General features: G+C 40.7%; 1 protein-coding gene and 1 non-coding gene across 2 annotated transcripts in view; both read right to left on the bottom strand.

Moving 5' to 3' along the window:
* Nucleotides 1-27,804, bottom strand: part of LOC126267165 (protein 60A-like) — a 156,422-nt gene that overhangs the window by 12,737 nt on the left and 115,881 nt on the right. Inside the window, exons 3-4 of the mRNA XM_049972123.1 lie at nucleotides 24,120-24,271; nucleotides 901-1,086 (exon numbers count right to left, since the gene is read on the bottom strand). Coding sequence (XP_049828080.1) covers nucleotides 901-1,086; nucleotides 24,120-24,271 — 338 coding nt within the window. The remainder of the gene's footprint in view (nucleotides 1-900; nucleotides 1,087-24,119; nucleotides 24,272-27,804) is intronic.
* On the bottom strand, nucleotides 14,391-14,465 carry Trnas-cga (transfer RNA serine (anticodon CGA)). The gene has a single exon. It is a non-coding gene; the product is annotated as a tRNA-Ser (tRNA).

The following is a 27,804-nucleotide window of genomic DNA, read 5'->3' as shown; positions in this document are numbered from 1 at the left end:
TGTGTAAGTAAATATTGTGAAGGTAAAATGTAAGACTGGAATGCCAAATATTAAGTGTCAGTGAATAATGGCAGAAAATTTTCACTCATTTTCACAATGAGTGAATGTATCCAAAACATATTAAATGCTTTGTTGAATTTTCACTAGCTAATCCAGGTTTTAATGCATCTATTGAAAGACTGTTTTTACTAATTAAAGCTTTGTGGGAAAAGAACTAGGAATGGTAAACCTCCATTTTATGGGCATCTGCAGTTTGATGTTTAACAAAAATAAGCTTCTTGAGTAAATCTCCACCACTAAAAAGTATTACACAAGTACCAGTGAGTCTGTACCACTATCTCCAATGCAAAATGAATGAAATCTGTGTTTATATTTACATTAAAATTGTATATGCAATACTGCTGTTAACCTCTCACCAGCGATGTAGATTATGCGAAGATAAATTATTATTAATCCTATATTGATGGTAATTCTCCCGTGTCCTGAATTGTTGTGCACTGTTTTGAAAAGTCCTGAATATTGTCAAAAATAATATAAGTTAAAGAGTTGGCTCTTCTTATTAAATTTCATTTTGTGTATATTGTTCTTAATAGCAGTTGCAGACAAACTTACCTCAGTAAAGGACATAATGGCTATATGACAACAAATCAGTGAATATATCCAAGTCTATATGCAATATCCTACTGATGGGAGAACAGCAGTGTGTGTGTGTGCACTGCAAATTTCACTGTTTATCTAACATGATTCTGTAATCAGTGAACTAAATCCACATAACATCTTCATGAGGTTTAATTTTTCTACCTACTCTCTTTTTCTAGGTGCTTAATTTTTTTGTCAGAGAGTGTATAATTATTAGTCTACTTTTAGAAGTCAGAGGGAGTCAGATATTAACTTTCGCACCTGTAAATGGATTGCTCTGTACATGGCTGTTCTCCGACTTCCGCTTTCGACCCAGGGCCTGTCGAGCAGAACGTGTGTGCACATCTCGATTGCCTGATGCTTTCAGGAAGGCCACCATGAATGGTAACTTGTCTTCTTCACTGTCAGAGCTTATTATTCCAATGTCTTCCAGATGAACCTCATGACCTGAAAAATGGATAGAAAGCAAATGTAATGAATTAAAATCCAGATCTGTGAGGGGTAAACTTTTCTATAGGACACTATACAGAGAGAAAAATTCTTGATAAGCTGTACAGCTGAATGTTGCTGGTGTTCCACTAAGAGTGTCACAAAATAAGTTACACTTTCAAATGAATTCTGTGTTAAAAACTGTCACACTTTGTAATTGACAAGTTAGGTAGTATTCATAAAAGATGTAATTCATTCAGTTTGAGAATTTTTAATTAATTTGATGTATTTTAATTATTTAAAGTACATGCTAATACACACACAAAACTTAAACTCTGGGTGATGATACAAAAGGCATCTAATAGGTCTTTGGCATAATAAACATTAAATGAAAGCTGCATCTTACATGTTCTTAGACTCTGGCATATTTACTTAGGTGTTTAGGTATATACTGGTCATTTTACAATGACACTAAACATGCCAAATTTATCAATACATAATAAGCATCGTTCATCCATGTATGCCACTGTAACTATGCAACCCACCCCCACACACCCATGGGAGTTACATGGTTTAGTAGTCCTTCATCTCTCATCCATCAAAAAGGTTTTAGCTGGAACTGCAGGGAATGGATTAGAAGACATGGATGTCAGAAGAGTGCAGCATACCGATGGACTTCATAAGGGATGTAGGTGAAGCATCTCAGAATAGAGTGCTATAGCGACAAGACTGGTTAGAAGGATGTTCCTTCTTGAATTTTCAAGAATGTTGTAGAATATTCCAGATTGTTTGAAAATGTTACAGAATGATTGAAAATATGACAGTTTTTAAAATGTTATGGAAGGTTTGAGAATGTTCCTGAGCATTTTAGAATTTTCCAATGTGTTCCAGGACATTCTTAAATGTCATACATTTCAGCTCGGAAGGGTATATAACTGCTGGGTAGCTGAAACAGTCCATTACAATACTACTTCAGAGTACAAAAAGCACAAAAATTTTGTCACTGGCAAAACAGATCAAATGTGTGAGTCTTGTGGTGCCCAGAAATTCAGTAGAGAAACAACAAGAATGTGTTGCATTAGTGGAAAAATTCACTTAGCACCACTGGAAATGCCTCCATCAGAATTATTTCATTATGTGACTTGAGAAACTCTGGACTTAAAACATCTCAACAAAATATGAAACCATACAATGCATGCTTTTAAATGACATCATGAGCAGCGAAGAACATCAACTTAGTTCTGCGATTCTAATTAAAGGGCAAATCTTCTTCTATCAAATGGATCACTCTTAACACTGAAAACTAATCTTATAAATTTTTGGCAATGGACAAACAGAAGTCAATTGATATCATACAAATATAATGGTTTGCAACGGGAAATAAATGAAAAATTGAAGAGGTTTTTACATAAATATAATCAATTGGTTCACATATTCTATTGAAAACAATACTGAATCAGATGGAATCCAATGAGTATATAGTTGTGATTCGATCTGAGAAAAGACGAGTTGAAAAACACAAATGTCAATACAGTGCACCTCCAGTCAATGAAATTGTATTGCAATTGTGGACAGTGCATGCACTAGTCATTATATAATTATTTAATGAAGAAGAGGATTACAATGTATCACAGAAATGCACCATTCTTACAATGCCCTTCAATATTCTTTAATTTTTATAAGAGGAGAAAACAGTCAGCATTATAACTTGAAAAAGTGGTGCCAAATGCAGGTCCAGAGACAAAGAGAAAAATAACTTCAAACAATTTTATAAATACATCATAATGATTATAGACAATATGGGTTACCAGATCCTGTCACATACGAGGGTTGGGCAAAAATATGGAAACACAACTAGAAATGCATGCTTGAACATAAATGCAGATGCTAGTCACGCTGTATGTTGCACTGTTCTAGCGGACCAAGAAAAGCATCTGTGCAATGTCCTCTATAGTGTCAGTCATGGTCAGAACAGAGTTATATGTAGTTGTGAGTGCATTATGTTGAAGCTAAGTGAATTCGAATTTGGACCAATTGTCGGTGCTCATATCATGGATGTTTCCATAATTCAGGACCTCTGCCTTTCACGAGAAATTGCTCTACCAAGTGAGCTACCCATGCGTGACTCATGACCTGTACGCCCAGCTTCACTTCTCCCAGTACCTTATTGCCTATCTTCCACACTTCACAGAAGTTCTCCTGCAAAACTCCTGGAAGAAAGGATATAGCCATAGCCTCCGGTATGTTTCCAGAATGAAATTTTCACTTTGCAATGGAATGTGCCCTGATGTGAAACTTCCTATCAGATTAAAACCATGTGCCGCACCGAGACAAAATCAGGACCTTTGCGTTTTGCAGCAAAATTCTCTTGAAAATCATACAGGTGTAGATTTCCAGAAGGGCATGGGGTGGGTTGCAAGTGCAAGAGGGGCACTTGTCCCTTTGAATCTCTTTGGATCTGGGTACAGGCTTTTAATTCAATTTCTAGAAATTAGTATCAGCAACACTACTGTTGAGATGGGACATATTGAGTCTTTAACAACAGCTACCTGTCTTGTCCCCCCCCCCTCCTCCCCCCCCTCTCCACCCACACCATTCACAAGAAATTATGTCGATTCTTTTGTGCTGTGGCAGTTTTGACAATGCTCCGTAGTCAAGGTGGATGCAAACTTTTAAGGAACAGTCCTGAAATAGTGCTGCCAATTTTTTCTCTGTCTCTTCCTCATACAGACCTCTTCAAACTGAAAAGTGACAGATCCAAAACTCTGAAATATGTATCATCATTACAACACAAGCTTGGCACCAGTATACATGACTTCATCCATCCCCCCTCCTCTTGCTGCACAATTTAATCTCAATAGTACTTTACGATTTGTCTGTGGACAAAGAAGACCCGTGATGGCTTGTGAATTCCAAGTACAGGAGAGCTACTGCAGTTGACACCCATGAAGAAACAGCCATCTGTATTTAATCTAGTAATCAAAATGCTCCAGTCGGGGGGGACTCACTTTTATGTACTAGAAGAGGAAAAAAGAGTGACATTTGAAAGCAAAACAGTTGCCCTCTCCAGGAATTGGAATCTTGTCAGCTCTATATAGTAGAACACAGAGCCACATGCAGTCATAGCTCTATGAATTCAGCAGCCAAGGTTCACGATAATGTGACAAACTGGAGAGCCAAGGATTGTGTTATTTTAGTTCTGGACTTCTTGTTTCAGGTTTTTAATTTTCGTTTCATATCGTATTATGAAACTATAAATATTTTTTTGTAAATATTTTTAGCTTTATTTCATAACTCATTGGATTTAATCGTATGAACAAGAAATTTTGGATCGCTGAACACTTAACACAAATAAATGTTATTTGTATGTACAAAAGAATATGCTTATCATTAGATAACAAAGTATAAAAGCTAATTGGATAACTATCAATCATTTGAGGTACAATAAATTTTGTGTACTTCTTGTCAAATTCGGTTCCTGGTGCACGAAAGCTTTTCACTGTCAATCATCTGAGGCCCAATAAATTTTGTGTACTTCTTGTTACATTTAGTTCCTGGGCACAACATATTTTCAAACTCACCAAATCAATTACGTAAACAGCAATTTCAAAATGTCGCCGCCTTTTGGAAAAATTTCTGTGGGCACCCATGGATACAGGACTGTATTTATCCATTCTGAGACAACTGGAAGCTGTTTTGAATATCAGCGGGTTTCTTACAATGCATTAGACATGATAATGCATCATGTTTTTGGTTTTTTGTCCAACCCCTGTACTTCAGCAGTGTTTAGTTGATATACGCAAAAGTAGAGGCAGAACGAATGGTATTTAAAGAGTGCAGCACTTAAATCCAGACAAATTTCAATTTTAATTTCACATCATATCATATTTCTGCTGGAGGTCATGACTAGCATTCTTGATAGCCATAGGCATCTAGTAAACAGTTAGAAACTCAAAATGGCCTAGATGTTATGGACAAGTGTGGAATACAACCGAAGAGCTGTGATTATGAAAAGTCTGCACTGGGCGTTCACCCACTGAAATAGTTCAATTCTTCGGGTACCCATGATAAACTGTTGACAATATTGTGGCCAAGTATAATGCTTTGGAAAAGTCTGGGGTTCATGTCCTTGGTGTTGTGGCCAGTGAGGGTGATATCATGCTGCCACATTTCTTTGAAAAGGGACAAACTGTCACAAAAGAATTTTATCTGCAAGTTTTGTGAAACTGTGGATGATAACTGTGGCCTCTGAGAGACAATATGTCTTTCAGCAGAACGGTGCATTGGCTCATACGAGCCATGTAGTCCAAAACTGGCTCTCGGTAACGTTGACATGTTCTGATCAAAGCAGTGCTGGGCACCAAATAGCCTGAATTTGAACTCCCTCATCTACCATGTTTGGAGCTTAGTCAAAGATGAGGGACCCTAATGTTGCATCTCTACGCACTGCTATCGAAACTACATTTGCGAATATGGACAGCACTGTTTTAAAGAGTGTGTGATGGACATGACTGGAGGCAGTCATTGTGGTTTAAGGTAAGGCTACTCCAATTAATGTTACTCTTGAAAGATATTACTATTTATATGTAAAAGGATTTTCATTTTCATTTGTATTTTGTTTTAGCAGTTTTGCTTTAAAAAAAAAAAAAAACAGTTTCATTTATCCGGATTTTAAGTGCACATCCTGTATGTGACAGAACAAAAGGAAACTGTTCAAAAGGACATATTAATTTGAGAAATGGTAAGAAATGACAGCAAAGATGATGATATTGGAAGACTGGTGATTTACCATCAGCTTACTTAGAAACTCGACACATACATGAGTAAACACAAAATGCTATGACCTAAGTAAGAAAATACGGCCACCCCAATCTTAATAGGAGCTATTAGACCAGCTTAGGCAAAAATGTCTGTTAGATTTCAGTTTTGAAAGCACTTGGTCAGAACAGTCAAGATTAGGTACTTTGTGTTTGATAAATTTATTAAAAGTGCATAAGTATGTTTCATCCTGACAGTGTATTAATTTTGTAAATATTAGAAGTTCCTGTTTACTGTAAGTATTCTCCTATTTCAACAATCTCCTGACAAATGATCATGGTAGTGAGTATTATATTCAAAAGATTCACGAGAATCATATCATTTTTGGGTCTATGGGACGAAAACTGGATCTAATCTAGTATAATCCTATTTACTCTTAACATTCACTTGAACTTTGTTATTGCCAAAGGTATATATATAATTCACGGACAAGCTCCCATCAAAAGTCATGATATAACAGCTGGAGTCTATTGACAGAAACAAAAGAGATTCACAAATTTCAACAAAAATATATTTTTTGATTCTTTAGGTACTGTATGCATACAACTGAATGGCAGAAATGAGGATTGCCGCATTCACACAATTTGATTTTGTTACATGAAAATAAATGCCCGAATTAATTGATCAAGTAATTACAGATAAATTTCCTAATCCAGAAGAGGATGCAGAATTATACAACATAATAGCAAAGAACACTGATCCTGGACCATGTGGTTGATTAGATATGAATTCCTCATGTATGGATAAAGACAATTGTAGACAGAGAGAAAATTATAAGGACCACATTTACAAAACACATAAACAGAAGAAGATAAATGCAGAAAACGATATCCTAAAAATGGTGGTTCCACTGCCAAAACCAGAATGCGAGATAATCAGTGGATGGTGCCATGTAATCTGCTTGTCTCAAAAATGTTTCATGCACATATGAACATACTCCAACTCCATGAAATATGTGTGTAAATATGTTAACAAAGGTAATGGCAATAAGCAGAGGAAAGAAAGCACAAGATCCAAAGATGAAATACTTCAGTATCAAATGGGCAAATGTACAAATTGTAATGACGTGTCTTGCCGAACACTGGATTTCCCAATACATGATCGAGAACCAGCAGTTGTTCAATTCGCAGTTCCTTTCAAACAGTGGCCGTCAAGCTGTGGCCCTGGGCCCCATACGGCCCTAATCAAGTATTCGTGCGGCCCGCGGTTCTCAGCCGCATTTCACAATAATTTGCTGCCAGTAACTAACAGCCGAATCCAAAAATGTCACCTTCATTAACAGCTTCCAAAGAGTGTAGTTTTCTTGCTCAATAAGTAACAACAGTAGTTACAGAGATATATGCTTAATTTTAATTGACACTGGTGAATTCGGCTGCTGTGGGATTACAGTATGAGAGCAAAAGGAGAATATTTCATTGTTTGTCTTCGAGTACTGACACTTCACAGGCATGTTAGTCTTGTACTGGTCAGCTGGTATGGGATACATTTTGGCACAGGAGTAACGTGGGTTAGTTAGTTGCTTTCATGTTCCAGGGATCATTTTGCATGATAAATCATCACGATGTGGAACGAGTCATTTCACATTCATATTGCAGTTTAATTTGTTCATGTATTTGTAGTCTAAACATCACCATATATTTTTTGCCCGAAATGAAAACAAGATGTACAGATCAAGTTAGCTATTCCTACCCAGCACCTTTTACACAAAACAAACATAGAAATTCTTCTGTGGAATAGAAGGAGTTGTCAATGAGAAACCTTTTAATTTATTTTCAAATTTTACCTTGTTGTCTGTTAGACATTTTATATCACTCGGTAAGTGGTCACGAATTTTTGATGTAACCTTGTCAACCCTTTCTGTGCTAAAGACAACCTTAATGTTGAGTAATGAATGTCATTTTTTCTTATAGTACTGTAATTATGTATCTCATTGTTTCTTTTAAACTGCAGTGGATCATTAACAACAAACTTCATGAGGGAATAAATATGCTGTGAAGCAGTAGTCAGAATGCTCAACTCCTTAAACAGATGTCTACAAGATGATTGCAGGTGAGCACCACATATTATTCTTACATTATGTTTTTGGGCAATGAAGAGCTTCTTTCTTAAAGATAAGTTACCCCAGAACTTTATTCCGTATGGCCTTAAAGAATGAAAATAAGCAAAATATGTCAACTTTGTGATTTCTCTGTCCCCAAAATTTGATAAGATTTTAAGTGCAAATGTGGTTGAACTAAGTTGTTTTAGGAGTTCCAAAATGTGTTTCTTCCAATTTAAATTCTCATCAATGTGGACACCTACGAATTTTGAAGTTTCCACCCTACATATCATTTCATCACACTGAGTTGTCCACCCCCAGTAGCTGAGTGGTCACTGCGACAGAATGTCAATCCTAAGGGCCCGGCTGGGTCGGAGATTTTCTCCACTTAGGGACAGAGTGTTGTGTTGCGCTAATCATCATTTCATCACCATTGATGAGCAAGTCGCCGAAGTGGCATCAAATCCAAAGACTTGCACCTGGCGAACAGTCTACTCGACAGGAGGCCCTAGTCACCCGACTTGAGGAGATCACAATGAGTTAAACTTATCACTGGTGCAGTACCGTTAGAGATGCAGATTTTAATATGAAGTGTCTTTTTGAAATTCAGGGCAGACCATTCACAGAAAACCAGTCAATGATAGTTTTGAGAACTTTGTTCACCATCTCTTCCATATCTGAATGTATACTGGGAGTTATGCCAATACTGGTGCCATCAGCAAAAAGAACTAATTTTGCTTGTTGTACATTAGACGGTAGATCATTTACATGTATGAGGAACAATAATGGACTTAGGATTGAGCCTTGGGGAACCCATATGACTGGATTCTGTTGGTTGAATTACTACTAACTACAACTTTCTGCATTCTTTTGGTTAGATACGGCATGATCCATTGGTTGGCTATACCATCAATACCATAATAGTTCAATTTATCTAGGAGTATACTGTGATTCACACAATGAAATGCCTTGTATAGGTCACAGAAAATACCTACTGGTGTTATTTTCTTATTTAATGCTTGTAATATCTGGTGTGCAAACAAAAAAAATGTTCAAATGTGTGTGAATTCTTATGGGATTTAACTGCTAAAGTCATCAGTCCCTAAGCTGACACACTACTTAACCTAAATTATCCTAAGGACAAACACACACACCCATGCCCGAGGGAGGACTCGAACCTCCGCCTGGACCAGCCGCACAGTCCATGACTGCAGCGCCTTAGACCACTTGGCTAAGGTGTGCAAACAAGTAAATGGCATTCTCAGTAGAGCAACCCTTCTGAAACCTGAATACATCACCTTCTCAAAAATTTTGGAAAATGATGTCAGCAGTGAAATAGGTCGGTAGTTACTGACGTCTCTGTTATCACCTTTCTTAAAGTGGGGTTTAACGATGGCATATTTTAGTCTCTCTGGAAAAATGGCTTGAGTTAGTGAAGCATTACATATTTTGGACAATACCAGATAGATTACGTGGGATCAAATTTTTAGTACTCTATTGGAAACACCATCAAAACCAGAAGAGCTTTTATTCTTGAAAGAATGTATGACCCTCTTAATTTCAGAAGTAGATGTTCATATGATGTAATTTTTTGAGAGTAACTTCTTCAAATATTGCTGTGTTCTTTCTCTTAAACTGTTGGTCCCTGTGCTTTCTACAATGTTTAAGAAATGATTATTAAATACAATTGCTACATGTGACTTGTCATTTATAATCCTTCCATTCAATTCAATAGTAATGTTATTCTCTTCTGTGGTGGGTTTGTCCCGTCTGTTGCTTCACTACACTCCATACTGCCTTAATTCTGTTGTCAGACATACTGATTTCTGACATTACATGCACATTTCTTGATTTTTTAAATAACCTTTCTTAGTAATTTCAAGTAGTTTTTGTAGTATGCAACTACTGCAGGGTCTCTACTTGTTCTTGCCAAAAGACACATTTCCCTTTTCTTTTCACAAGATACTTTAATCTCCTTAGTGATCCATGGTTTTTTACATGGCTGCTTAATATCCCTGCTGATTAGCTTATTTGGAAAGGTATTTTCAAATACTGATATGAACTTATCATGGAACAGATTAAATATTATATTGGCTTTTGGTTCTTTATAAATCTCATCTCGGATTGTTTTTCGTAAACTACTCTTAAAAACATTGCCTTGTTGTCATTCATGAATGGATGTTGTGGACACAATTTATCTTCAAATGAGGTATGTATCTGTAGTAAGGAATATGAATTAAACTGATGCTGTTGTAATACAGTGCAATCAGTAGAAGAAAAATGACAGCCCGCATCTCGTGGTCATGCTGTAGCGTTCTTGCTTCCCACGCCCGGGTTCCCGGGTTCAATTCCCGGTGGGGTCAGGGATTTTCTCTGCCTCGTGATGGCTGGGTGTTGTGTGATGTCCTTAGGTTAGTTAGGTTTAAGTAGTTCTAAGTTCTAGAAGACTGATGACCATAGATGTTAAGTCCCATAGTGCTCAGAGCCATTTGAACCATTTTTGAAAAATGACATTCTAAACATTTAATAAACATTTGTGATGGTGTCTCATGCTGCACAAGGCATTTAAATGTAAACCCAGTTACTGTTATCATTTAATGTCTGCTTAGTTAGTTAGTTGGTTGCGTGTTCCATTGATCAATTTCACAGTACAGTAGCCATTATGATGTGGAATGTGTCATGTGCACAAGAAATGCACATATGAAAGAGTTAAAGATTGATATTTCTGTTATTTACCCCATTCCCTTAAATGACACAAAATACATATATTATATTTATAGATTTATTTATTGCTATTCAAGAATTCAGCTATGGTATAGAAGAAGTTGTCAAGGAGATATGACTTCAACTTATTTTTGAAGCTATTACTGCAGTCTGTCAGACATTTTATTTCATCTGGTAATTTGTTGAAAATTTTTATAACAGCATATTTTATTCCTTTCTGTGCCAAAGACAGGTTGAGTAAAGAATAGTGTAAGTCTTTCTTTTTACTGGTATTATACTCATGAATGTCACTGTTGTTTTTAAACTGGTCCATGTTGTTGAGAACAAATTTCATTAGTGAGTAAATGTATTGTGAGGCTGTTGCAAGAATTCCCAAACTTTTAAAAAGATTCCTACAAGATGTGTGACGATGAACCCCACACATTATTCTAACCACTTTCTTTGGAGCAGTGAATACTTTTTGTCTAAAAGTCGAGTTGCCCCAAAATATTACTCCATATGACATTAGATAGTGAAAGTATACAAAGTATGTTAGCTTACTAATTTCTATAGCCTCAAACTTGGCAATTATTCTGATTGCAAAAGCTACTGAACCTAGTCGCTTTAGAAGATACAAAATATGAATTTTCCAATTAAGATTCTCATCCGCTCACTAAAACAACACAACGGCACTTTGTCAGGCAATTACAGTGTCACAACTTTAGGGTCGCTGAGGGTGACAGCAGTCAAAAACAGAGAACAGTTAACATGAATTGTTCCAAATAGTGTCGACTTTTAACGATCAGTAGGTTGGGGATGGCATCCAACTCAATGAGACTTTAGTGTACCTAGTCTTCTGGGACTCATAACATACTAATTTATGTGGGTTACCAATTGATAATAGGATCGGTACATATGAGGCCAGCAGTGCTGTCCCACAAGGAAGTTTGGCGATCAATGATTTAGAAAATAGTCAATGAATATACAATGCAGTGCAAAACTTAAGAGCAAAAATAACTTTCGCAAAATGTGTAACTGCCAAATAACACAGCTTGATGAAACTTGGACCAGACGTAGAAAGAACTGCTTCCCCAAAGTGCAGGAGATAACTGAAAGAAATACACAAAGAGACGAAAAGAAATGACACTTTGTTCAAAGACAATAATTACACTAAAGTCACTGCGACTCATGATGGTCCTCTGGACACTGCAAGAGGCAGAATATGGTTCCTAATAGGGCACCTCATCACCACGAATTGCAATGAATGCTTTTTACAACGTTCTCTCATGCTGGCAAAAAGGGTGGTAAGGCGTTCCTGCAGAAGGGCGTTGCATTCCTCCATGTCTGCGGATGGTCATTGGTGCTTATTGATATGCTGAAAACATTTCCGTGACATACAAGGTATGATAAAAGAGCAACGGGAATTTTCGTTTTTCTTAAAGAACCCTTACTTATTCACCAACATCAACTTCGTCCTCTTCAAAGTAATCCCACTCGGGTATAATACACTTGTGCCAGTGCTTTTTCAACTCTTGGGAGTACTTCTGGAACTCACTTTTCGTTATGGCGGCCAGCTCCGTCAGTGATTCCGTTTTTACCTCATCAATGGTGGCAAAACGACGTCCTTTCATGATTCTCTTCGGCTTCGAGAATAGAAAGAATTCACTGGGAGCATGCGCGGTGAATACGGTGGCTGTAGGAACATAACAGTTTCGTTTTTTTCCAAAAAATCACTAATAAACATTGAGATGTGAGCGGGAGCTTTATCGTGATGCAGTTCCCAAGAGCAGTTTTGCCACAATTCTGGTCGTTTTCTTCGGATTGCTTCACGCAAACGGAATATAACTTCCGCGAAGTATTCCTTATTGATCGAACTACCATAAGGCTGGAACTCATGATCCACACCAATGAAATCGAGGATAAGAGTGAGGAGAATCTTCGAATGTGATCGAACTTGTCGAATTTTTTCGGTCTTGGCTCTTCAGGAAGTTTCCATTGGGACAATTGTGCCTTGGTTTCAACGTCATACTCATGTACCTATGATTCGTCACCTGTTATAACCTTGCTTAGAAGTGCTGGATCGTTGTCGACTTCATTCAGCAGTTCCTGGGCGATGTCTACACGACGTCGTTTTCGGTCGAAATTCAACAGTTTCGGAACATACTTTGCTGCTACGCGTTTAATGCCAAAAACATCCGAAAATAATGCTTGGCATAAGCCAAAAGTTATTTCACCACCATCAGCAAACTCTCCAATGATGATACGGCAATTTTCCAGAACTATTTTCTTTACTTCTTTTATATTGTCGTCAGTACTTGAGATGCGATCGACGTCTTCTAAGTATTCAGAACAGTTGGAAATACATATAAACAACAGGAGCACGAAAAAAATTAAAATCTCATGTATAAAGCCCGCGAAATTAAAAAAAAAATCCTGTTACTTTTTTACCACGCCTCGTATGCCACACATGGTCGGCGGTATTTAAGTCGTCGGAATGGGCAGGCCAGTCAGTTCGCTGGATATCTTTTCGTTCTAAGAGCTCTTCGAGCTGCGGTGTTTGATGCGGTCGTGCATTTTCATCATAACAATGAAACTGAAATCAGGCCCGAATTCACCCCCTGGGAAAACACACATGGCTAAGGAATACAGCATCACAAGCACATTGAGAAGTGAGGTGTGTATACCTCCCCACACCATGACACCTGGACCACCAAAATGATCACATTCCACAATCCCGGACGTACCTCTCCACCTACCTCCACATGTAATGTGCCCAGGAACATTGTCGAGTATCATCATTTTTGTGGTCCAGGTGTCACGCTCTGGGGAAGCATAATGCTGCATGGGCGCACCGAGCTCCAGATCTTTTGAACATCGTACACTCACTGCTGAGCCTTATTTTGACACTCTGCTCCTTCCCTACCCGTGTGGCCGCGCGGGGTAGCCGCGCGGTCTCGGGCGCCTTACCACGGATCGCGGGACTCCACCCTTCAGAGGTTCGAGTCCCTGCGGCGCGCGCGGGTGTGTGTGTGTGTGTGTGTGTGTGTGTGTGTGTGTGTGTGTGTGTGTTTGTTTGTTGTCCTTAGCGCAAGTTAGTTGAAGTTAGATTAAGTAGTGTGTAAACTTAGGGACTGATGACCTCAGCAGTTTGGTCCCTTAGGAACTTATCTCAAATTTCCAAAACTTTTTCCTACCCATGTGCATATTTTCCAGGAGGAATTCGGCCCTGACTTAATTTTTATGGATTACAATGCGCGACCGCATCGAATCGCGCAGATGGAAGAGCTCTCAGTACGAGGGCATATTGGTCAATGGACTGGCCTAGCGATCCCCAAACTGAAATCCTATCGAGCAAGTGTGGGATGCGGTAGGGACACATATAGCAGCACATTCACATGCACCAACGATGCTCATGGAGAAACTGAATTCCCACGCTCAAAGTGTACGAGAGGCGTTTGAAAAATCCGTGCAAAAATAAAAACTACTTACGTATTTGCGGTAAACCTTTTTTTATTTTTCGACATAGTCTCTTTATAGACTTATTCACTTCGGCCAATGCCGTTCTAATTTGTTGATCCCTTCCGAATAATAGGAATTGTCCAAGTCTGCAAAATAGCTATTAGTTGCTGCAATCACCTCCTTGTTTGAATAAAATCTTTGTCCTGCCAGTCATTTCTTGAAATTGGGGAACAAATGTCTGAGGGAGCCAAGTCTGGAGAATATGGGGGATGTGAAACGAAACTTCCTGGCAGATTAAAACTGTGTGCCCGACCGAGACTCGAACTCGGGACCTTTGCCTTTCGCGGGCAAGTGCTCTACCAACTGAGCTACCGAAGCACGACTCACGTCCGGTACTCACAGCTTTACTTCTGCCAGTTCGAGTCTCGGTCGGGCACACAGTTTTAATCTGCCAGGAAGTTTCATATCAGCGCACACTCCGCTGCAGAGTGAAAATCTCATTCTGGATGTGAAACGAGTTGGAATCCTATTTCCAATTATTTTGCGACCACAACTGCAAAGGTGTGTGCTGGCGCATTGTCGTGATGGAAAATGACTTTTTTGTGGCCCAATCGCCGGCGTGTTTCTTGCAGCTCGGTTTTCAGGCGGTCCAATAACGATGAATAGTTTGTATCTGTAATAGTTTAACCCTTTTCCAGATAGTTGATGAAGATTATCCCTTGCGAATCCCAAAAGACAGTCGCTGTAACCTTTCTGGCCGAAGGAATGATCTTCGCCTTTTTGCTACAGATTCTCCTTTGGTAACCCATTGTTTAGATTGCTGTTAGGTCTCATGAGTATAGTAATGTATCCATGCTTCATCCACAGTGACGAAACGACTCTTAAAATCCTGCGGATTCTTCCTGTACAGCTGCAAACCATCCTTGCAACATTTCACACAATTCCTTTTTTGGTCAAGTGTGAGCAATCACAGAACCCTTCTTGCGGATAGCGTTCTCATGTCCAAATGTTTATGCAAAATATTATTTACCCATCCATTCATTCGAGATGCCCACAGCACTAGCAATCTCAAGCACCTTAACTCTTCTGTCATGCATCACCATACCACGTATTTTATCAATGATTTCCGGAGTCATAACCTCCACCGGATGTTCAGCATCACTTGTGCTCATAAGGCCACTCCGAAAATTTTGACACCACTTATGAACTGTTCTAATCGAAGGTGCAGAGTCACCACAATGTTTATCAAGCTTCTCTTTAGTCTCCCAAAAGACAGTCGCTGTAACCTTTCCGGCCGAAGGAATGATCTTCGCCTTTTTGGTACAGATTCTCCCTTGGTAACCCATTGTTTAGATTGCTGTTAGGTCTCATGAGTATAGTAAGATATCCATGCTTCATCCACAGTGACGAAACGACTCTTAAAATCCTGCGGATTCTTCCTGTACAGCTGCAAACCATCCTTGCAACATTTCACACAATTCCTTTTTTGGTCAAGTGTGAGCAATTACAGAACCCTTCTTGCGGATAGCGTTCTCATGTCCAAATGTTTATGCAAAATATTATGTACCCATCCATTCATTCGAGATGCCCACAGCACTAGCAATCTCAAGCACCTTAACTCTTCTGTCATGCATCACCATATCACGGATTTTATCAATGATTTCAGGAGTCATAACCTCCACCGGATGTTCAGCATCACTTGTGCTCATAAGACCACTCCGAAAATTTTGACACCACTTATAAACTGTTCTAATTGAAGGTGCAGAGTCACCACAATGTTTATCAAGCTTCTCCTTAGTCTCCTGAGGCGTTTTGCCTTTCATAAAGTAATGTTTAATCCCCACACGAAATTCTTTTTCGTCCATTTTTTGCCAATCATTCGAATTCCTTGATTCACACGAATGCCAAACACAAAGAAATAGACCAATATGGCTGAAACTTGGTGAGCGTTCTTTCCAAAGATGCTACTAACTAAACATGACCTCGATACGCGCCGGTGTTTCCATCTCTCACACTGTGCACGGATTTTTCAAACGTCCCTTGTACCATAATATCCTATAGTTTTTGTATGTGTGTGTGTGTGTGTGTGTGTGTGTGTGTGTGTGTGTGTGTGTTTGTTTGTTTGTTTGTTTGTTTGTGTGTGTGTGTGTGTGTGTGTGTGTGTGTGTGTGTGTGTGTGTGTGTGTGTGTCCAACCCGATCAGACAAGTTTCTTCCAGAATATTGAGGCCAAACGGCATTGTTATTTTGCCAGCAAAATAATTGACAATGGCCCAAGTAGAGAGCATATACAATGCACATTAGCGACAGCAAGGAACACTCTTACAAAAAAAGATATTTTAACATCTAACATAAGTTTAAGTGTTAGGAAGCCTTTTCTGGAAGTGTTTGATGGAGTGCACCCTTACATGGGTGTGATATGTGGACGATAATCAGAAGAGACAAGGAGAGAATAGAAGTTTTTGACATGTGAAGCAACGGCAGAATGCTGAAGATTAGATGAGTGGGTGAAGTACATAATAAAGTACTGAATCGCACTGGAGAGACAGGAAATTGATGTCATAAATTTAGTAAAGGAAGGGCTCGATTGATGAAATATATCCTCCTGCACCAGGGAAGAGTTAATTAGGTAATAAAGGAAAGTCTGTGTATGTGGAGAGGTTCAAATGGTTCAAATGGCTCTGAGCACTATGGGACTTAACATCTGAGGTCATCAGTCCGCTAGAACTTAGATCTACTTAAACCTAACTAACCTAAGGACATCACACACATCCATGCCCGAAGCAGGATTCGAACCTGCGACCGTAGTAGTCGCCCGGTTCTAGACTGAAGCGCCTAGAACCGCTCGGTCACAACGGTCGGCTGTGGAGAGGTGTTTCGGGGGGTGGGGGGGGGGGGTGATTGTGAGGGAAGAAAGAGGTATGACTACGGTAAGCAGGCTGAAGTGCATGACAACCGCTGAGGTGAATAAACTTGCCCACGATAGCCTCGTGTGGAGAGCTGCATCAAACCAGTGTTCGGACTGAAGACCACAGCAACACATATTCTTTACGCTAATATACGAATTTCTGACCTGCATTCATCGATTTAATTCATACTGACTATCCACTTTATTTTCTTCAGTTGTAAACTGGAATTATTTATTTGCAGCTTCTCGGCACTTTCTTAGCGTATTTCAAGGAAAATGGAACAAGGCAACTGGATTCACGTCCTAGCGAGCCATGCACGAGGCAAACTGCGTGGTACTCACACACACACACACACGAAGAGGGGGGACGACTTGTTTACAGGAGCGAAAGCCTTGCCCGGCAGGCCGCTCGTTTTATTCGTTTCGCATTTTGCAAGGCTGCATGACGACAGCAGGAGGTGAGGCTGTAACACTTCTTGCCAGGAGGCGCGTCGCCTCGGAAGCTGGGAGCTTGTGTGAGGTGGGGAGTACTTACAAGACAGTGGGCGCTCTTTGTAGACTCAACCAGGTCACTGTCGCCGTAGGGAACGGGGTTGCTACACTTGTGAGGAGCGACAGTTGTGAGGAGCGACATTCGTGAGGAGACCCGGACGAACAGGCAGCGGGGATCTACAGGGACACCAAACAGGTAGCGCACCGCAGTTCAGTACTGCATCGTCACATCACTGCCGTCACACAGGAGTGCAAAACGATCGCTGCAACGCATCAGGCAAAAAGCATGCGATCTGCACAAGATCTGACCGATGCTGCAGGAATATTTATGCAAGAACATCATTTGCTAATGAATGATGGGAGCAAATCTTTAGTTGCAAATGATGGGATATTCGTGTTCGCTAGCGAAAGGGGAGAATCCCGTTTCACAGAATGCAATTCGTTATTTGTCGATGGAACGTTCAAAAGCTCCAGCAAGCAGTTTGGACAGTTATTTATTGTTCATGCCGATATTTCTGATTCTGAGGAGGAAACAAGCACAGTTCCAACCGTGTACGCCTTGCTCCCCAATAAAAAGCGAGAAACGTACGATCACTTTTTCACAACTGTTACGAGCAACATAATACATTTGTTTCCTGATGCAAAGATTAATGGCTGCAACTACCATTTCAATCAGTGCATGTGGAGGCAAATGCAGATTTGCGGCCTTGTTGCTGCCTACAATGAAAACGAAGAAATTCGTTTTCACATAAGATTGTGTTCCGCTTTGATTCACATTCCCCTGGACATGTTAGATGATGGGTGGCTCTGCATTCAGGAGAGCACGACAGATAATGAAAAACTGCAGGATTTTTACGACTATTTTGTTGAACAATGGCTGGATAATGAAGACATGCCAAGAGATATATGGAAGTGCGCAGGACGGCGTCACCGCACCAACAATGTTTCAGAAAAATGGAATCGGAGGACAAATGCATTAATTTCGAAGATTCATCCAAATTTTTACTCCTTAGTAAAAATTCTCAGAGAAGATGCAGAATATCATGGGCACCAATTTGACCGACTAGTTTTAAATCTAGGTGGGAAAAGAAGAAAGAAGTCCTCAATTACGACAGGGGAGATAGTTTCTAAGGCCCTTACAAAACTCCAAGTTGGCGGCAATACAAAATCATTTCTTACTTACGTGGCCTACGCACAGAAATTGCAATGAAAAGGAAATGGCTGAAGCTACAGCAACACATGTAAATATTCAAAAAGGGTTCAATTCACACCGATCGTCCTTTGTAAAAATTGTGAAATAATCATCCTGTAAATATTGTAAATAAATATAATGGGGTACTAAGAGACACTACCTCCTCGTGGTGTTCCCTGGAAACGACACGAAGTCGGCTAAATGTCTCTTGCAAATTGTAAACGATTCGCTAATGAAGTCTGGAAAGTCATAGCTTTTCTAACAATCACAATCAGCATTTTGTGTAGAGAATTTTAGAAACAATGTCTGTTTGAGTGGACGATGAATACATCTTGTTTCAATACATAAACTGCATTTCTTAACGCTAATTGCTAGCAGGACTCACATTAGACCTGACTACACTTCCCTGCGTGGTACGGGAAAATTGAGAAAGAAAAGTTTCTACTAAGAACCAAATTCCTTAGCTGGCTCCGCTTAATATATGGTGAAAGGTTGCCACTCCTATCATATCAAATTTTGGGTGAGGGGTTGAAAGAAGGAAAACATTTTCGGTTTCTATAGTTACTGTAAAATACATCGCTAAGTATGAGGTTGAGCGAAAATTATGCCCTATTTAAGATTAAGCAGAACAAAAATTCCAATGAAAAACGCCTTACGCATAAGTGTGCTGCAACTAATGGTTGACATGATATAGTGGGGGCAAAATCAGCTCCGATTTCTAACTTGAGTAAGGCTACTCTTCGTTGCCCAAAAAAATTCTGAAATAATGTGACCTGGCTGCACTGGAGGAGTGCTCCCTCGGCAGCTGCCCGGGCCAGCACAAGCCGAGCGCTCAGTCACACCAAGTGGCATCAGGTAGTGGCCGAGTAGGTAGTGGCGCAGCATTTGCGACACACCCTGTGCCGGTCCTTCAACATCCCGATTTAACCCCTTACCGCATAATGTGCCAGATATGGAACATACCACTTTTCTCTTTGTCAATCTCATATCTGAGAACATATTTCCAAACTGCATGTTGGGACAGAAATGGCACACAGTCAAGAGCAGCTGTGCAACTAGTGTATGCCATCTGTTGGGAGAGTAAGGAATTACGTGTTATGAATCTTTGCTTTGTGTTGCTAGCTGTTTACGTCCAAGTTTGGTCACACAAACAGTTGCAATCAGGTACAGTAAACGATTGATTTCAGTGTTTATATTATTTGCAGAGGAAAAAGGACATCTGTGGACAGTTATAAAAGGTAAGTTTATATATTTGTTCATTAGAATATATATAATACTGAAAAATATAATACTGTGACGGATATGGCACAACATGCAGTCCGGTCCAATCGAGTACGTGGTTGCATTTCACCTAAGGAGGCAGCAATGAAGAAGAATGGTCGAAGCAGCATGGAGGAAAAGATAGCAACGGTAGACGGTGTGCAACTGTCAGTAGTCTCCTGGTTTGATAATAAGTAGTCAACACTTTGTCAACTTACGGTGGGTGCAAACCAGAAGGCGAGATCAAGAGGCTTTTCAGGGAGGAAAAAGAATACAAAATGGTACCTTGTCCACACTCTGTGATGATCTACAATAACTACATGGGGGTGTCGATCTATTAGATTCTATGCTAGGATATTATAGAATTCAAATCAGATCAAAGAAATGTTACTTGAAGATATTCTTTCATCTAGTTGACTTGGCTTGTGTGAACAGCTGGCTGTTATGGAGAAGAAGAAATACGGACTACATGTCCCTTGTTGATTTCAAGGTCGCAGTTGCAGAGGCCCTCTGTAAAACTGGGAAATCCATATCCAAGAAACGTGGTAGGCCAAGCAATGAAATACAAAAACAGCTTGACTGCAAGAAGAAGAGAGGCCCTACAGCAGATCTTCCACAGCGTCAGGTGCGACTGGATGGGATACATCACATGCCTAACTCGCTGGAAAACCGTGGTCATTGCAAGTATCCAGAATGCAAGGGAAAATCCTATATAGCGTATATGAAGCGCAGTACAACATTGTGCTTGAATAAGGAGAGAAATTGCTTCATCAAGTTTCATAATGAATAGAGAAAAAATGGAAACAATGTGTGTTATTTTCTCAAAATATGTGTATTGTAATGAATAGAAAGTGTAATTTTTTTACATAAATACAGTTCTGCTAGTTCATGTACGTATCTTATTGTGAATTTTCCACATTGTGCATCATCATTCCCAAAACTGGTTCACATGGTATTAGTCGTTACTGCATGCTGTCCCATATATGGCACAAACCCTTAATTCTAAAATAGCCGCCCCTACATAAGATATAGAATTTTTAAGCATTTTTTGTGAAATCAGAACATCGAACATAGCATGTAACATTTTTTTCAGAAAAATAAAAAAAATCATGCAGTAAGGGGTTAAAATGGGTCTGAGCACTATGCGACTTAACATCTGAGGTCATCAGTCCCCTAGAACTTAGAACTACTTAAACGTAACTAGCGGTCGCACGGTTCCAGACTGAAATCCTGGATTTCTCACAAGTGTCGCCACATTCCATTTTCTCACAAGTGTCGCTTCTCACAAAGGTCTACAAATCGTAGGGAACAGCGCCGCCGACTGGATAGCGCACGCATTTGTTTAAGAAAGGTTTTACTGTATGCCGCGTAATACACTGGCACTAATGTACGATTCATTGACGATGGTTAGATCGCATGTCCAGACACGGGCACGGAATTCACATTGCTTCCGGTTGCTAGCGACAGTTGGGGTAAGCTCATAACGTGCTTTGCGCTTGAAGAAAGCGTGTATCCTGCAGATTGTGTCTCGCTTGCTCATGTTGAATTTGACGCTTAGGCCGGTATTACTCTACCATTCTTCATTCACAAAGAAATATGATTAAATATTCGTCAAATTTCTTTGACAAAGATCTTTGACGTGGCGCTAAAACGGGGTATTACATTGTCATCATATTTTTCGCCAAATATCAAGATGGCGAACAACAACTTGTTATTATGGGCTACAGTTGCTAGTACCACAATTTCATTGTTTGTGTATTACGTCGAGATAGTAAAAGCATTCGGCACAATTTGTTACGAGAGCTGCAAGTGAAGGAAGTCAAGTTTTAATACAAAAATTGCTTATGAATGGATAAGAGTATTTGCTAAGTAAAGTGGCTTCTCAGTTCACAAAACAGAATACCGTCTTTAGAAATGCTATATGTGCAGAAGACAGGCAAACTGTGACAGTGTGATTTCTTGACACAGGGGACAGCTATTCTTGTTTACAACACAGCACTCGAATATCACATTGCACATTAACCATAATTCCAGAAACGTGTGAAACGACTTATAAAGCACTGAAGGGGGACTATGTGAAGGTAAATAAATGTTCAGTACACTATATGGACAAAAAGAACTGTTTTCCTTTTTCAATAATTTAATTAATGGAATAAGTGTTCCAACAATTATGAAATTAATAAAAGCACAAAAGAGATGAAGCGCCTTTTAACTTGTGGCATACAGAGTTCAAAAATAGACAAAGTAGAATGGAGAACTAAGAAAGAATATTTTTATTTTCGAGTTAGCCACCTCCTCTATTCTGGCGTGCTGAATAGCTGAATGGATGTTTCAAGATGAAGAGATGGATGGCTGTAGCTGTGATGGTGGACATGACGTCGCCTGCAGCATATTCCACCGGTCCATCGACACACAATTAATAGCATGCGGAGTGCCCCCTGGCTCATCCCCGACATCTAAATCGAGCAGTCCACACACATATTCGTAAACAATAAAAAAATATACGTAAGTTCACAGAAATTTATGAGACGAATTAGCGTCTGTTTTGTAGGAAACAAATGCAAATATGTGATCATTTATCCCACTTAGTATTACGGGTGCGAGCAGAACTCAATCAAAATACAAGCAACATATTTACAATCCACTCCGAAGAGTGCAATACACACTAGAAGCCGTAATCAGAAGCACGATGTGGTGCAATTACTACGAGAGAAAAGGAAACACGGAAAACTAAAAATCAGCCAATAAGAAAGCGAATTATGGTTCTGATAAACTTGCAGCGCTCCAAGTGGAGAATACTGTGATTCACACAGTAAAATACCTTAGATAGAGCGCACAAAATACTATCCGGCATTATTTTATTATTTATTGCTTGCAAAATTTGGTGAGTGAACATGTAAATGGCATTCTCAATAGAGCAGCACTTCTGAAACCCAAAACTGCGATTTGAAATGTCAACAGCGAAACAGGTCGGTAGTTATTGACTTCTGTCTTATCATTCTCCAAAAGAGGCGTTTAACAATTCATTCTCCAAAAGAGGCTTCAACAATGACATATTTCATTCTGGCAAAATGCCTTGAGTTAGAGACGCATTACGTATTTCAGATAAGACCGGGCTTATTAAATGGGGACAAATCTTTAGCATTCTATTGGAAACACCATCAAAACCTGATGAGCTTTTATTTTTGAGAGAATGTACAATTTTCCTTCTCGGCTCTGATCCAGAACTGGGACGCAACTTGTAATGTATCTTGCAGCGGTCTCTCCGCGATATTTTCAGACATTTTATAAACTATATAACTCAGTTCATATCTCGAAATATCTCTTCGTATCTTACCGATTCCTAAACTTTAATACACGATGATTATCAATGCAAAGTTGTTTCAAGCCCTATTATTCCTTGGAGCGTGCACTTACTGCATGGAATAGCTTCTCTGCTATCTATGTTTTCTCTTATGAAAAAAGAAGGATGGAGATCTTGCCGATTAGCCGTGGAAGAACGAAGATGTATATGTATGTATTGTTGAGCTAGTCGTCATCTTGATGAGATCCTGTATGAGAAGAAATTTAATACATGAACTAAACTAAAGTAAGTGTGTTCGCGTATTATTTAACTGATTATTATTGACAGTGTCTGTTTACTACGCTGTGTACATGGGATCAGTGGGGAACGTCTGATTTACACTGGACGAACCTGCCGTTTTGTACGCTCAAGATATCCAGCTTATTACTTTCAATAAATAGGCTAACACGGTCTTACCAGCAGATCTCCGGTCTTCCCCATGTGATCACCAAAAGTTCATAATTATTACAAATGTTTTCTGGAGATCGACTTACAATTTTCGTCACACCGAGACTTCGAAATTGCTTCATTGCCTTATGGAATTTAATCAGGATAGAACAGTATTGAACTGTGTGAATGTGATAAGCCTGCTTTGTGAATGAAAATTCCCTTAATATACGCATGTTTTTTTTTACCATCCTGGTCAGTGAAGCTAAATCAGGCCGGTGTGAGAGGTTTTTAAATTTTAGATCCCACAAAAAATATTAAAAACTGTCGAGCTACAACAACAAATGAAACAAAAAATGCAACAAGGGTGGAAGAAGCATTGATGCTGTAGGTCAGGTCTTTTCTCAGAGGTGTGCAGTGCAGATAGCACTGTGCCGAGAGCAGGCACTGACCTGGACGCGAGTCTAGTTGTGGAGACAGGTAGAGCCCCTTGTTGGTGTCTGGGAAGACGACCCAGTCGATGAAGGCCGAGGTCACGTTCAGCGACAGCCAGCCCTCCGTCGTGGTGGTCGAGTTGACGCTGTCCAGGTACGACAGGTGCTCCCTAGAACGACCACACCACAAACATAACTCATCAAAGTCGGTCCCATTATACTATGCTACACACAGTCTGTCATTCCTACCCGACCACCTCAATATTTTGAGTACTGCGTCTTTTATTTTAGGATATACACTGACAGAAAAAATTAGTATACTTGGCAAATAGACGTCGATTTTGATATGGTGACGCCGTACGCACCTGGGGGATAGCAGATATACTGATAATGGTTTCAATGTCGTTCGCCAACAGATACCGTAGTGGCACAGTTACCAGAGTGCCATGTACACTCATGTTCATAAATTAAGAATAATGTTGATACATGGCGAAACAACGCTCTGGTGGGCGGTTTGCGGGTTTAAATCACCTCGGGGTAAGACCATGCGGTGCATTTGACCTGTGGTCGTCGCAAGATGGCGCTGGAAGCAGTCCATATATGCAGAGGTGTGTTGGTGCATGTCAGAGTACGGTGCGGCGAGTAAGTGTGCAGACGTTTTAGTCGTGATATTGGTGACGGTCTGTTGAAAATTGCTCAAAGAACACATATTGATGACGTTACGAGGGGTAGAATACTAGGGCAACTGGAGGCTAATCAAACACAGCAGATCGTAGCACGGGCCCTCTGTGTGCCACAAAGTGTGATCTCAAGATTTTGGCAACGATTCCAGCAGACAGGAAACGTGTCCAGGAGCTACAGTACGGGACGTCCACAGTGTACAACACCACAAGAAGACCGATATCTCACCATCAGCGCCCGCAGACGGTCACGGAGTACCGCAGGTAGCCTTGCTCGGGACCTTACCGCAGCCACTGGAAGAATTGTCTCCAGACACACAGTCTACAGACGACTGAACAGACATGGTTTATTCGCCCAGAGATCTGCAAGGTGCATTCCACTGACCCCTGGTCACAGGAGAACCCGTAAACCCTGGTGTCAAGAACACAGTGCATGGACATTAGAACAATGGTCCCAGGTTACGTTCACGGACAAGTCCAGGTATAGTTTGAACAGTGATTCTCGCCGGGTTTTCATCTGGCGTGAATCAGGCACCAGATACCAACCCCTTAATGTCCTTGAAAGGGACCTGTATGGAGGTCGCGGTTTGATGGTGTGGGGTGGGAGTATGTTTGGGGCACGTACACCTCTGCATGTGTTTGACAGAGGAACTGTAACAAGTCAGGTGTATTGGGACGTCATTTTGCACCAGTATGTCCGCCTTTTCAGGGGTGCAGTGGGTCCCACCTTCCTCCTGATGGATGATAATGCACGGCCCCACCGAGCTGCCATCGTGGAGGAGTACCTTGAAACAGAAGATATCAGACGAATGGAGTGGCCTGCCTGTTCTCCAGACCTAAACCCCATCGAGCACGTCTGGGATGCTCTCGGTCGAAATATCGCTGCACGTCTTCAAACCCCTACGACACGTCAGGAGCTCCGACAGGCACTGGTGCAACAATGGGAGGCCATACCCCAGTAGCTGCTCGACCACCTGATCCAGAGTATGTCAACCCGTTATGCGGCCTGTGTACGTCGGCATGGTGATCATATCCCGTATTGATGTCGGGGTACATGCGCAGGAAACAGTGGCGTTTTGTAACACAAGTGTTTCGGGACGGTTTTCTCAACTTATCACCAATACTGTGGACTTACAGATCTGTGTCGTGTGTGTTCCCTATGTGCCTATGCTATTAGCGCCAGTTTTGTGTACAGCCACGTTGTGTGACAACACATTCTGCAGTTATCCTAAATTTATGAGCATGAGTGTATATCAGTCCTTGAGTAGGAAATGCTCACTGTCAGAAGGCTCAGGGTAGTGCAAACGTGTGAAGCAAGCAGGCAACCATGCCACGGAGATGCAGTCGTGCTTCCTACAGTCAAGTGAGCGAGCCTGGAATGGGTCAAATTGTGACCTTCCAGTGGGGGGATGGTCCTTTCGGAGAATTGCCACACAAGTTGGACGTGCTGCGTCAGTTGTGCAACAATGCTGGTATTAGTATTCATGTGAACATTCTGACACCCGTAGACGAGTTATAGACGTCCACGCAGGACAGATTCTCGCCAGGATCGTCGTATTCTAAGGGCAGGAGAGGCAGACGTACAGCTAGTACAGCACGGGTAATACGGCTTGTGAGCTCAGACATGTCAACACAGACTGTTGCGGACTGGTTACTAGCAGAGGGACTACGGGCACATATGCCTCTGCCCATCTTCCACAGCGTCGACGTGCACGGACCGGCTGTTGCCGTCAGAGATCAGTTGGAAGAAGGAATGGCGCGCTGTAGTCTTTAGTGATGTAAGCAGATTCTGCCTGCACACAGGTGATGGTCGTTTGCGCGTACGACCTAGACCTGGTGAGTGCTGTCACACAGAGTGCGTTCGTCCAAGACACACTGGCGGCACTGGGGTGTGATAAGCTACAATTCTCGTTCACCTTTGGTGTTTTTTGAGGGGACGCTAATCAGCGTTCTGGATGTGCACAATGTTGCTAGACTCGTTCTTTTGCCGTTCTTGCAACAGGAAGGTGACGTATTGCTCCAGCCAGATAATACTCGCCCACACGTTGTCTGTGAAACTCAACATGGTCTTCATCACGTGCAGCTACTTCCCTGGTCTTGTCTCTAATCCAGCACGTGCGGTATATGATGGAAGGAGAAGTGGCGCGTGCGACTCGCCAACCAACAACTCTTACAGAACTACATGAACAGATCGAACAGGCAGTACGTAACGTATCCCAGGACAGCATTCGCCTTCTGTACGACCGACTGGATGTCAGAGTCTGCATCTGCACTGCCCCTAGTGGAGGTTACACCATTTATTAATATGGGAGTTTCAGCATGGGTCGATAGCTGATACCTCAGAATCGCTTCTGCTATTGATTTGCAAATGTAATCATTTCATGCACTCCATAGGCACTGCTGCAGTAAGAAATCTTGAGTGAATTAGAAACCTGTAAAAGGGGTTTCTCCAGTGTATATGTAAGAAACAAATGAAATTCACGAAACGAAACACAATTATCTTAATAAATTTATGCTATGGAAAATAATTTCTTAAGTAACGTAATAAGACAATTTTTAAATAATACCCTCCAAGAATTATCCGAATGGGACGAAAATCAATAGATGTGACGTACATTTACAGACAAACAAATGATTGTGGATGATGTATGCAAGGAGGGTCTCACAAATTGAGCACGTCAGTCATGCGTTGGTCCATCTCTGGCCCTTATGCACGCATTTACTCGGCTTGGCATTGTCTGCTATAGTCATTGGATATCATCCGAGGGATATCGTGCCAAAGTATGACCATTTGGCGAGTTAGATCGTCAGAATCGCGATGTGGCTGGAGTGCCCTGCATATAATGCTCCAAACGTTGTCATTCGAGAAGAGATCCGACCACTTTGCTGGCGAAGGTAGGCTGTGGCTAGTACAAAGACAACCGGTAGGAACACTCGCCATATGCGGACGGGCAATATCCTGCTGAAATTTAATTCCAGAATGGCTTGCCATGATGGGCAACAAAACGAGTAGAATATCGAGG

The sequence above is a fragment of the Schistocerca gregaria genome, chromosome 4 (genome assembly GCF_023897955.1).
Source record: "Schistocerca gregaria isolate iqSchGreg1 chromosome 4, iqSchGreg1.2, whole genome shotgun sequence".
Lineage (NCBI taxonomy): Eukaryota > Metazoa > Arthropoda > Insecta > Orthoptera > Acrididae > Schistocerca > Schistocerca gregaria.
This window is presented reverse-complemented; position numbering and strand designations above follow the sequence as displayed.